The 13,646-nt window shown below is 37.2% G+C and overlaps 1 protein-coding gene across 1 annotated transcript; it reads right to left on the bottom strand.

The window, feature by feature from the left end:
- Positions 1 to 808: 808 nt before the first annotated feature.
- On the bottom strand, positions 809 to 12,954 carry LOC121735684 (glutathione S-transferase 1-like). Its single transcript, XM_042126586.1, has 9 exons — positions 12,853 to 12,954; positions 12,437 to 12,577; positions 11,642 to 11,809; positions 10,910 to 11,052; positions 10,440 to 10,597; positions 3,073 to 3,206; positions 2,388 to 2,555; positions 1,666 to 1,808; positions 809 to 1,168 (listed from the first exon to the last, which is right to left on the bottom strand). Exons 2-9 carry the CDS (start codon positions 12,567 to 12,569, stop codon positions 1,007 to 1,009), a joined length of 1,209 nt encoding a protein of 402 aa, XP_041982520.1. The 5' UTR covers positions 12,570 to 12,577; positions 12,853 to 12,954; the 3' UTR covers positions 809 to 1,006.
- Between the last annotated feature and the right edge of the window lie 692 nt (positions 12,955 to 13,646).

Below are 13,646 nucleotides of genomic sequence, written 5' to 3' on the forward strand. Positions count from 1 at the left end.
TATTTAATATACAAACTGACCCGGCAAACGTTGTTCTCCTCATTAATTGTGCCTCAAAATATTATCTTCCAACCAAAGCCAAGCCGCCTTTAATATGTGCGTAGTGTGCGGCGCATACAGGCGCCAAGACAATAGCGCCGCGGCGTAGCCAATTTTGGTTATAATTTAACAAATAAGAAATAAAAATTAGTTCAAACAAAGATTCGAGAAAAAAAAACGCTTCAAGAATTCACACACAGACGTTGTGGGGTGTTGGCGCAGCCTTGCTTCCAACCGAGCGAAGCGCGAGCGGCGAGCGGTATGCTCGGTTAGGCCGAAGCCCATGCTACACTGCACTTCATCAAAGAATTCGGCTTTTTAGGTTTATATCTATATATAGAACTTGTAGATCATACTTTCTCTAAGTATTATATTTTGATGTAAGGTATCTCGACGCAGGCTGTATCTATCTACTCTCTACTGATTCTGGTTGGCGACGAAAAATGGTCAAAGACAGAAAGGATAGGTCGTGGACTACAAGACCCACTCGACCCACTTAGAGGGTCGAGCGCTTGGACTCCCGCCACAAAGTGAATTTTAGCTCTTTTGTGGTGAGGGTCCCGACGCATCATCTACCGACCTCCGAGAAGGAGGAGTTCTGGCCGATTGAAGTCGTCTACAGGAGGTTCCGAGGACGACTTCCGAACACGTTGCGCCCCACGTCGCAGACAATACGTGTTTAATAAATGTATGTTAATATTTAAGGTATTTATAATATTGGGCCAAGATGCCCGAGTTAAATAAATAAATAAAATAGATAAATATCATAGAAGATTTCTTTAGCAACTCGTTTAATGCAATAAATAAAACAGTTTTTAAACATCCAAATTTCAAACACAAGGGTGCATTCTCACACAAAACATCGTACAATTTTTTTTAAATTAGGAGATTGAATCTTAAATATAAAAGTAATAAAAATATTCAAAATGTAATCGATCTAAAACACTATTAACTATAAGTAATCTTCTTAATTCTTATGCTTTTCAATGAAAGCCTTAACTTTAGGGTTCGACTCCAGTACTTCGAGGCTCTTCTTGAGTCCAGGGTATTTCTCATCAATGTCTGGCATCTGGGTTAGCATTTTGAAGCCGTCTATCATTCCACCGACGTAGAAGTCAGCCCAGGTCAGCTGTAAGCAAAACGTAAATCTCAAGAGAAAGGTCAAAAATTGCGACGTAATAAAAGTACTCTCTAGATTTTTTAAACTGAAGAATAATATAATTATCGGTTCTTTCTTTTCATCCTCTTATTCGGACTGCCTTTTGCAAAATGTAATTAGATGACGATCTTCAAATTGTAAAAGGTAAGTGAGAAAGTAACGGAGTTGTAGGATACCTATTGGCTATTACTAAACAGGGGACATTATTTACATGACTGTATTTATACAGTGTGTAACAAAAATAAGTGATAATACTTTAGGGTGGGCAAGCCATACAAAAGTGAAAAAAATTTTTCGTCTTTCAGCGTTGCTACTTTAACAGAGTTTAACAGTGAACTCTCTATAAGGAACACGTACACACCCTAAAGTATTACCACTTATTTTTGTTACACCTGTATATTCTAGGATCTATTTTCATCACCTAGGCTACCGACTAGCATAACCCTGCTAAGTAACGAATACGTTACCCGTCCCAAAGCCAAATGTCCATTGTTCTGCAACAGAATTTCATTGAGCTTGCTAAAAGCTCCAGGGTAGTAGTCCTTCATCAGAGCTTCATGTTTTTCCTTCTTTCTTGCCTCGTCATTTTCGTAAAGGACGCCTAGAGCCTCTGGAAATTATAAAATTTAGTTTACAATTGTGTCTATTTATGGAACAGGTTACAGGACCGTTGTTAAGTGATAATTAATTTTCATAAGTTCCAGACATGGTTTCGTGTTTCAAGATCTTCATAATATTATGGACTCTGCTATGCTTCCTATGCAAACTTTGGAACGAAGTTCCCTATCGCGCGTTGCGAAAGGGGGCTAGACGGAAAACGTTGTATCGACACATTTTTAGTAGTTCCTGCGCTGTAGAGGCAGAGGGCGTTGATAGTATTCATGAGCGTCAACTAGATGTCATTTTTGAGAATAAACAGCGACATCTACCCGACGTTTAAATAAATTTTATTACAATTTCACAAAAGTGTCGTTGTTAGTATTCCTGGGCGTCAATAGATGGCGTTCTTTTATAATATAACTTCGTTCCATCCGGGTGTCCCTTGACACCTCTCAAGTTTTTTTATTTAATAGACAGTTTCTTTATTTGGAGAAAAGCCCTCCTGCGTTGTTACTTGTTGTCTCCTGCCCTCTACATCCATTCGTTCAAGAATCACAGCATCAGATCAGTTTGGTTAAATAAGACTTACTTATTCTGATATCGTTGACGTAGTCCAGGTTCTGGTCTATCTCGAAGTCTTCCTCCACGTTTTTCCCGGCCAGTCCGTACTTGTGACCCAGGTACCGCCCTATAGCTGCGCTCTGTGCGTACTGCTTGCCGTTCATTTCCAAAACTGGCATGGTACCAAAAGGCATTTCTGAAAAAATAAATGAGTTGATTAGGGAACTGTAGTAACTGCAGTAAATGTTCTGGTAACAGATATGTTTTAGTCTGGGTGATAGAATTTGAATCCCTCATAATAAAAAAAACGCTATTAATTTTTGCACCAAATGTACTCCGATTGTTATCTATATATATAACGCACAGCACAAGCCACTGGACGGATCGGGCTGAAATTTGGCATGCAGGTAGATGTTATGACGTAGGCATCCGCTAAGAAAGAATTTTGATAAATTCCAACCCCAAGGGGTTAAAATAGGGGATGAAAGTTTGTATATAATAATATTTCTTAACGCGAGCGAAGCCGCAGGCAAAAGCTCGTAAATTATAATGCTATTACACTACGTGATAATATTATGTTTAAATGCTTGCTCTCTCTACGTATTGTTTTCTTATTTTGTATTTGTGAATTCTATCTCCTTTCTTTAAACTGTTTCCAATTCCAATTTTTCGAATCTGCGTTATTTATCATTGTTTTCCCTTTTTTAACTTACTTCCTTTCAAAGCCGGCCAGTCCTCCTTCTTGATTCGGACGTCTTCGAAGTCGACACCGAGGTGTGTGAGCAGCAGACGGATGGGTTCCGCCAGACCCTTGGTGTCGAAGTAGTACAGTTTCGCCATGTTTGATTACCTGAAAAATATGAGTATGGATTTTCAACACTCTTTTATTAGCTTAGGCTGTATGTATGTAACGTATTCTACGAACACCATTTTTATGTATCTCAAGTAGTCTAATTCAGGGTTTCTCAAAGTGGGGTACGCGAACCCCACTTTTCGCCATTCGACGGCAAGGGGTTCGCAACAAAATTTACGTAATGGTAGCTTGATAACTGGCTGGAAAAGATGGCTGGATTCGTAAGAGGTTTGCGGTCATGAACGAGAGCATAATTTCTAGTTTGAGTGTCAAGCAACAGGAGTTACTATTAGAAATGTCCGTAGAACTTTTCAAGCTGATTTCAAAAGGACGTCTTTGATCGATTTTTGGGCAGCTAGATAGGTAGAATATTTCAAACAATCACGCAAAGCGGTGAATTTCCTTTTTCCCTTTGCTACAACATTCTTATGTGAGAGTGGGTTTTCACACCTGGTCATGATAAAAACTAAATACAGAAATCGACTTCATACCGAGTCAGAATTAAGGTTAAAATTGTCTAAAGTTACTCCTGACATTGATTTTATTTGCGACAAGAAACAAGCACACCCATCACATTAATATAAGAAAGACATTTCTTTTGGCACTTTATGTTACCTTTTATTCAAATAAAAACCTTTCATTAGTTAGTAAGGGGTTCGCTGTCACCTGGAAATTTTAACAGGGGTTCGTGGAGCCGAAAATTTGAGAACCCCTGGTCTAATTCATTCGAAACTTTACATACGTATTAAGAGGGCGACTAACCCAAAAAATTAAATATCGTCTTTCTCTCTTCACACTCACGCCCGTCTTTCATATGGCAGGTGAAGAAGGACGACGCGGATTCATCGCCAAATTAGTTTTTTCTCAATAATTCAATAAATCTATACTAATATTATAAATGCGAAAGTATCTCTGTCTGTCTGTCTGTCTGTCTCGCTTTCACGCCAAAACTACTGAACCGATTGTAATGAAATTTTGTACACAGATAGTCTAAAGCCTGAGAAAGGACATAGGCTACTTTTTAACTAAAAAAAAGGCTTGTAAGGGGGTGAAAATGCGTAAATTTGGTCAAATTAAGTTAGTTCCAAAAACTCAAAACAGATGGCGCCAAGAGTCCCCTAGATAGCCCTATCGCTTGCTCATGCGTATTTCTATAAGAGGTGGTACCATGTTAAACTACGTTTTTCGATTTTTTCGATTGTTATACACGTTATTAACTAATAACTCACTTACCAACTTAGATATCAAATTCTAAAACAACAGCGCCAAAACTGCTGAACCGATTGTAATGAAATTTTGTACACAGATAGTCTAAAGCCTGAGAAAGGACATAGGCTACTTCTTACTGGAAAAAGGGGTTGTAAGTGGGTGTTTATGCGTAAATTTGTTCAAACTAAGTTAGTTCCAAAAACTGGAACAGATGGCGCCAAGAGTCGCCTAGATCGCGCTATCGCTTGCTCATATGTATTTCTATAAGAGGTGGTACCATGTAGAGTTAATATTAGCGATTCTTTCGATTGTTATACATGTTATTAAATAACTCACCTACCAACATAGATATCAGAAACAGTCTACGAATAATAAATACTAAATAGTTTATGGGCATTGGGCAAAGCTAAGGTTGTGTAATGCATTATGCAGCTAAGTTGTGTAACGCTAAATAAGCTTTAAAATTTGGTAAGTATAAAAAAGTTTAATTAAAAAATATATCATATTATGTGCACACTACACGGCTGTTTTGGGTATTTTGATTTAAGGGGTACCAGGGTTTTAATAAAAAGCTTTTGACACCAATTTTGTTGACACCGCGCGCTATAAACTGAAGTCCACGCGGACGAAGTCGCGGGCAACAGCTAGTATACAATATTTAAAAAATCCGCTAGGTCGGTTTCTCAATGATAGAATTTTATACGTTATTAGTATTTATGTGTTAAAATATTATTAACTTAGTTCAATGCACGGTGATGGCAATAAATGAAAAATTCGTGAAAATTACATGCATCGTTGTGATTTTTTTCTATCGAGAAAATTTTAAGATATAACGTGTTTTTGCTCAGATTGAATTCTTGGAAATATAATGTACTTATCTAATTTTAGAAAATGAAACAATTCGAGGCTTAGTTTCAAGTATAAAAATGAATTATAAAATCTTAAATTTCGGGTTAGCAATGCAGTTGTTAAATTTATCGATTTTTTAAAACGTGTTTTTTTTTTAATTTTCTTAAAAAAATTTTAGAAGACAAACCAATCATACATCTATCTACCTATATGTTATCTCTTTACGAAATTTTTGATAAAATACAATATAAAATAGCACTTATCTTGGCAGGATGTAGTATGGTACATTTCCTGCACGATATGCGAATTATTATCTACGAAATTGCAAGTACCATCTAGCAAATCATAACATTTTAATTGTGAACTTTTGCTATCGTTAGTAAATTGGCGCTATATGTAAAGAGATGAGCTGATGATGAGTTGCAGTTATTTCATTTTCAATCTATCGTATTCGTCGACCACAGATTGTATAATATTTTGCATTCAGAATGTGGCAAATTTATCGTAGATCATAACTAACCAAACTTCTTCATACAAAAGTAGTCTCTAAGTCGACGAAATACGTAATTCAATCGAACGAAAGAGCGCGGCCACATACGGCCGCTTGGGTGTAGACTGTAGACGGAATGGCTGCAGTATAATCTGTGGCGGCCGGATCCGCTTGGGGATTAAAAGGTTAAGTCCCAATTTCACCAACGACTGTTAAAGTTAATACTCCAATTATTAGTATCACGTTACCTCTTTCGTTTTTCATACGAATGAAAGTAGAAGACATGACATTTTATCAAGCTGTTAACACTAACAGACGTTGGTGAAATTGGGCCTTAGTCGAAGTACGAATACGCTGAGTATTCGTTCTGAAGTTTAGTAATAACATAACTGTCTAATTAAATTTCACAGTCACGGTCTGTGACTGTTACTCATGATAATAATCATTTCGAATAAAAAACAAGTTCGTGAGTATGTGTATTGTGTAGCATCCTAATTGATGTTACGTCATGGCTCCGGCGACTTACGTGATGAATACCAAGGTCGCTGCATCAAGCCGGTATCTTACTGTACAATACGAACAATATAAAATGGCATCTGCTTCTACAGTGTGTAACAAAAATAAGTGATAATACTTTAGGGTGTGTATGTGTTCCTTATAGAGAGTTCGCTGTGAAAGTAGCAGCGCTGAAAGACTAAATTTTTTTTTCACTTTCGTATGGACGAGCGCCTGAACGTCACGACTTTCCCCATACAAAAGTAAAAAAAAAAATGGTGTAATCAGCGCTGCTACTTTCACAGTGAACTCTCTACAAGGAACACATACACACCCTAAAGTATTATCACTTATTTTTGTTACACCTTGTATAGAGTTCACCTAGAATTAGATGCCAATTTAACTTGTGCGTGTTATCTTACTAATATTAGGTCTGTCGCCTCTTCACGCTTAACTTAAAGATATCTACAGACGAACTAATATAACCTCCTCCTTTTTGGAGGTCGGTTAAAAACGGCTGGACCGACTGGGATCTTGCAAGACATAAAAAGACGTAAGCAGGATACAAAAATACATAAGATGCGACGACCTCTGTAGCTCAGTTGGTGGGCTGTTGGTAGATCAAGCCGGGGGTCGCGGGTTCGAATCCCGCCGACGGAATTTACACTCTCGCACTCGGGCCGCCTCGCTGTGTCTCGGCGAGAATGTACAGCCGACATAATCTATTTAATTAAATAATGAATAATACTTAGATAAATGATTGGAGACCAATCATTCATCTAAGGAATAATATTAATAAATTTTATGAGTCTCTTTAAAAAGAGAACGGCTGAATCAATTTGGTTTTTTTTTAATGAAATAAAGCAAAGCAAACGAGCAAACGGGTCACCTGATGGAAAGCAACTTCCGTCGGCCATAGACACACGCAACATCAGAAGAGCTGTAGGTTCGTTGCCGGCCTTTTAAGAGGGAATAGGATTACAGGATAGGGGAGGTAAGGAAGTCAAGGGAAGGGTAGGGAATTGGGCCTCCGGTAAACTCACTCACTCGGCGAAACACAGCGCATGCGCTGTTTCAAGCCGGTTTCCTGTGAGCCCGTGGCCGCAGCCGGCTTATTCGTGCCAAAGCACGGCTCTACTACGTAAAAAAATATATATAGGTATGGGTAATTTTAGTCTTAAAATAAGGATGTGGATGTCTAGGGAAGGTATATAATATTAGAAGGGAAACGAAGAAAACGAACGAAAAGAACATCTTAAATACACCAATATACGAGTATATTATGAAGTCTTTCTGCCGCACTCAGAGTGGAACATTAATTACTTAAATGTAATTAATCCAACATTTTGACATAAGCCTCATACATTATCTGTCAAACTCTTCACTAAATTGAAGGTTAATCATAATTAAATGTCTCTGAGTACGGCGGTTTGAATCTTTAAATCTTTGAAATAAATCTAAAAATATGCTTTACGAGTACGAACTATTACATCGAGTATTTACAAATCCTTTGCCAATACACTTGATACGCTTTCACGAGTTATTGTAAAGTGTAAACACTAAACGGTAAAACATAACGTTCAATAACGTGTTTACACTTTACATACGCCGGCTACCAAGATTGTATTTTGTGATATTAAAATCGATTTTCGATTAACCTACAATATGTCAGCTACTAGTTTAGGTCATTAATAAACTATATTTTAGTGGAAGTCTACTTACTATGGGCGCCGGCAGGGGGGTGCCAGGTGGTGCACTTACACCCCTTGGGAATCTCGGCATCAACAGGAATTATTGAAATAAAAAGCCGTCTGTATCCCTATTACCATGCCGTACAAAGATAGTTGGTATGTTTCGGCACTATATGTATTCTGTTGACGTAAATAGACAGTCACTGTTGTTCGTAAAAAGAAAAGAAAAGAAAGAAAACTAAAATCTGCACTCCTTGGAAATTATTTCTGCCGGCGCCCATGCTACTTAATGATGATGCGACTCATCGAGTATTAGTTGGTACTACTAATATAATCTATTCTGTGGTATTAGCATTTTTTCATCTCGCACAATTAAATAACTTACAAAAACTTCCAAATTGAAATTCAGTTCAATTCAGTTCCTCGACCCATATTATACAGGTTGTGGTGTCAGGTATGACGACGGAATTTTTTGAGTTCCCAGCATTGTTCTCATAGAAAAAGTTCATTTTGACGGGCTCATTTGATGGTTTTAACTTTAAGAATAACGGTGTTCACCCTAACAACCGGTATTTTGTTTCATGCATTAAAATAAAATGTTAAACAATCAAAACGTAACCGAAAGCTAATGTAAGTAATACTCACGCTCACAAAATATATTAATTGTTCACCAAATTTAACAAAGTTTCCACTCGCACGTGTTGCTCGCCCAAGGCCTCGTTCGCTACTGATGAGATAAACCATCTACCATCATTTATACGAGTACAAATATAAACGCTATGGTAACGATGAGACGGCAGTTTATGGTGACCTTGATGAGTAATCCTTGAGTGGATGATCAATAGTGGTACGCTTGTGGTACGTTTTGGGAATCCATACTTCAGTCAAAGTTAGCTCGTCGATTTCAATGACATATTTTGTTAGGAAAAGTCGGGAAAGGGCATAGTTTTCATCCTGGAAAAATTTACGGTACCTACCATCGAGGAAATTGATTCCTAGGCAGTTGACGGACGTAGGATCATTTGGTTGGATTATGTCAATTCAATTCTATACGTGATCTAGGTTTGACGCCGACCAAATTATAGTTGGGGAGGGGAAGAGGGGATTTCGGGGCAAGCTTGAGCGTGTCAGATTAAGCTTGTATAGACTTCCGACATATGTCTAGTTATCATGGTTTAGAAATCAGATTTCTCACGTGGTGGTTTAATTTTTTTTTATATGGTATATAGTATGAAATGTCATCGGATCTGTCAGATTAAGATAGGGAATGTTTAGTATACCCCAAAGAAGCTTCCATATAAAGCACTGACGATTCAAAGGTTAGGTAAGCCTGTAGGGACATTTGAAAAAAAGATATATATCCACAGCCGAACATAAAATCTCCTCGTTTTTGCGAAGTCGGTTAAAAATATAAAAAACTAGAGTTCCGTAGGGCTTCGCCCGCGTAAATTAGATATTTCACAGACAAATTAGTCCACAAAAATAGCCTATATCCTTCACGTGGTCTATTTCTTATTTGTCCCAAATAACAGAAAAATTGCTCCAGTAGTTCGTGAGATAAGCCCTTTCAAATAACCAGTACTTTCTGAGATTAGCGCGTTCAAACAAACAAACAAATTCTTCCGCTTTATAATAGTACTAGCTGTTGCCCGCGACTTCGCAGTTATTTTGCACTAAACTAAATGATTTAGTCCGTGTTGTCTAAAATATATTCATAATTTACCTAAATAAGCAATTTTCTGAATATAATATTTTCTTTTTCAAAACTTTAAAATGGCTGCAGTTTCTGTACCCCTTGTAAAATGAAAAACGCTCTTATTAAAAAAATATTTAAAAAATATTAAAATATTAAAAAAATATTTTATCAGTTTTACCTAATGTAAAAAAACTATTAGGTCTCCATGACGCTCGAGTGGCTACACAATTACCACGGTATTACTATTATTCCTATTATCTTATTTTGTAAGGACAAGACTAACTAACAAACTTTTTGATTACCCTATCCCACAATATATTGTTATGATTTATGATAATATACAAAGCCAAAACGTCATAGCATTCACCGCAGGCGCCACTGCACCTGTTCAAGGTTACTTAGCGTGGGATACGAGTAGAAAGAGTTGACTCAGGTTTCTGTGGCAGATAAAATTCGTGTCGATATCATTCGTTAAAGAGCTAATGTTGCTAAATGAGCTAATAAAACAAACATTACATTTAACCACTTTATTACATTCTTCTTTATTACATCATATAAGGATATTGTGTTTGTTACACACAAAAAAGTTTAGACACTACATAAAGCTTACACTATAAATTATAATTTACAAAAACCTTTGAGACTTTTTTACAGAACATAAAAACTCACACAATTTTTATCACAAAACCTTTTTTTATGAGGGTGAAGCCACAGGCAAGAATGATAATATAAAAATAACATTAAAAAACATAATAATATTAAAAAAATTAACGTATTATAACAGTATTCTATATTACTTAATATGCTTTTCACTGAAAGCCTTAACTTTAGGGTTGGACAGGAGCACTTGTATGCTCTTCTTGAATCCAGGGTATTTCTCCTCAATGTCAGGCATCTGGGGGAAACTCTTGAAGGCTACTAATAATGTGCCCAAGTAGAAATCGGCCCAGGTGAGCTAGAAATAGAATAGTTGAACAATAACAATAAGTTGTAAGGCTTTAAATGAGAATATTATCTGCAATATTTTTGTGTGGCTGAGAATAATTAATAAGTATATTAATTAATATTACCATGCTGGTATTTTCTTTGTCAATATTCTAGAAGTGCTTAAAGCCAGGTTAAACACTGACTGACCCAACTTAAATACATGGCCTATGGCCTAATTTTAATTTTAATGACGAATAGCCTACGAATAGCATATTATAATGTGTAGAAATTTTGTCACTGTCTGTGTAAAGAAAACATCAATCATAAACTTATTACTTACCCGTCCTAAAGCTATATGTCCATTATTCTTCAGCAGAATGTCATTCAACTTGGCAAAGACAACAGGATAGTAGTCCTTCATCAGGGCTTCATGTTTCTCCTTCTTCTTTGCCTCATCAGTTTCAATAAACACACCCATAGCGTCTGGAAATAAAATTGATGTCTTTATTATAAGTACCGTACTTTCGTCAATTTATGGAACGGATGATCGCACATCAATTGGTATACGAGTACATAATTTGATCTTTTAAGAACCTTAATTCGTTTTTTTATGAAACAGACGAATGGACGGGTTAACACCCGTCCTTCTTTTTGCTGTAAAGACCCAAGTGTCCTGAAACTCATTGAAATTATGACACTTAATTATGATGATAATTTCAATAAATTCCAGGCGCATTTGGGTCTTTGCAGATCCTTAGGCTTTGTGATGTTTTTATAGCCATTACTTTGCTAAATCCTCCTGCATACTGTTCATCTCTTTTATAAGTACATCTACAGTATCTTAAAATTTGGTTAGAACTTTAGACATCCTGCGCAATTTTCTTACGCAAGTTTTTCACGACGGGTGTATTGTGGGTGTATGATTGGTGTATGAGACGATTTGGTGACATAGTCATCTACCATACTTATTAATTATATGACCATAGAGTCCGCCTCTATGGTCATATAATTAATAACTCGAATGTCTATGTGTTTTACCAAAAGCTAAAACATGTTGGTACTAATTACTTACTTATCCTAATATCAATGACAAAATCTATGTTCTGGTCTATCTCGAAGTCTTCCTCGTTAGTCTTCCCAGCCAGGCCGTACTTGTGGCCCAGGTACCGCCCTATAGCTATGCTCTGTGCGTACTGTTTGCCGTTTACTACCAAAACTGGCATGGTACCAAAAGGCATTTCTGGAAAAAAAAATTACGTAACACGACGTAGGTAATTTATATAAATCATCAGTTGTTTTGGCTACAGGACTGTAATATGCTTAAATACAATCCAAACAGGCTTACGCCTGACTTACTTTTTTTTATGAAATAAGGGGGCGAACGAGCAAACGGGTCACCTGATGAAAAGGAAATTCCGTCGCTCATGGACACCCGCAGCATCAGGAGAGCTGCAGGTGCGTTGCCGGCCTTTTAGGAGGGAATATGGTAATAGAGGAGGGTAGGGATGGAAAGGGAACGGAATAGGGGAGGGTAGGGAAGGAAATGGTAGGGGATTGGGCCGGTAAACTCACTCATTCGGCGAAACACAGCGCAAGCCCTGTTTCACGCCGGTTTTCTGTGAGAACGTGGTATTTCTCCGGTCGAGCCGGCCCATTTGTGCCGAAGCATGGCTCTCCCACGTATAAACTTACTTCGCCAAAATTTCTCCATTTCTCGCGTTTGTTTTAAAATTCATGATTTGGACCATACCAATGACTTTTCGCTTTGGTTTTAAGCTTATTCTTTTAGTTATTCTTTGTCAATTATCTACATCTCTTCAATCTGTGAATTTAATTCTGTAGTGCTTTTTGTAACTTTTTTACTCACTCTCTTTCAAAGCCGGCCAGTCCTCCCTCTTGATTCGGACGTCTTCGAAGTCGACACCGAGGTGTGTGAGCAGCAGACGGATGGGTTCCGCCAGACCCTTGATGTCGAAATAATATAGTTTCACGTTCGTCATATTTATACCTTGAAACAATAAATAAGATTAAGGGTCAGTCACCAAAACAAGAGAAAACTAGGCGTGACTTGGTGACCCTGACTTAGTAAGAAAGAATATACACCCTGTATATTCTTTCTTACTAAGTCAGGGTTTACACTTTAAATCAGCGGTTCTCAAACTGGTGTATGATGACACTTCAAAAACAAAAGGCCTCCGCAGAGTACCTACACTTTAAGGATGACTGATTTAAATGAACAGAAAATAAAACTTATTGTACATTCACGTATGGACTTGTACTCACTTTGATTAATATCTCTTTACTGAGACCACTTGCACTATATAATTTACTCTTCTGTTTTCACAGAACTCAACACTGTCCACTGGTACGTGCTATTGCCACAATACTTGGTATGTAACTGATCAGTGATCACACTCAACAATCATCATCCTTTAATATGAATAAAAACGTTTTGCTAACGATGACGCAGCAGCTTCAGATACCTTGGCTTGGTGACTCTGAGTAATCCACGAGTGGATCATCAATAGTGATTAGTGATTCTTTTTTACGAAATTAAAACAGGAACATAGTTAAGTGTTTAACAGTTGACAGCTTGATGTGAGACAGTCTATCTGTTATATCTTAACGCCCAAACCGCTGAACCGATTTTGCTGGGTATGGACTATGGAGATACTTTGAGCTCCGAGAAAGGACATAGGAATTAGGTCATCTAGATTCTTTAAAAAGGTAGCTAAAATGAATTCATTAGGAATGTTGGAAAATATTATATTCGTGAATCTAAGCATGGGAATTTCAGATCTGCCTTTCATGTTAACATACTAAATACTACCGACGCATGCTAAACGAATCTCACGAATTCACGATCTTAACTTTTTTACTTATTCCGCGACAGGTTTGCCAAATAAAATATACATTTTAAACTTTTTTTCTCGTATTTTCCTCACCAACACACTAAACCTGTCCTCTACGAATAATAAAAACTAAGGATTAAGGAATCGTAACTCCCATACTATTACCGTTTTAAATTTGGTTCCTTTTGATCTGTCATGTAACGTCAGCCTAGTACCGCTCAAGGT

The sequence above is a fragment of the Aricia agestis genome, chromosome 17 (assembly GCF_905147365.1).
Source record: "Aricia agestis chromosome 17, ilAriAges1.1, whole genome shotgun sequence".
In the NCBI taxonomy this organism is placed as follows: Eukaryota; Metazoa; Arthropoda; class Insecta; order Lepidoptera; family Lycaenidae; genus Aricia; species Aricia agestis.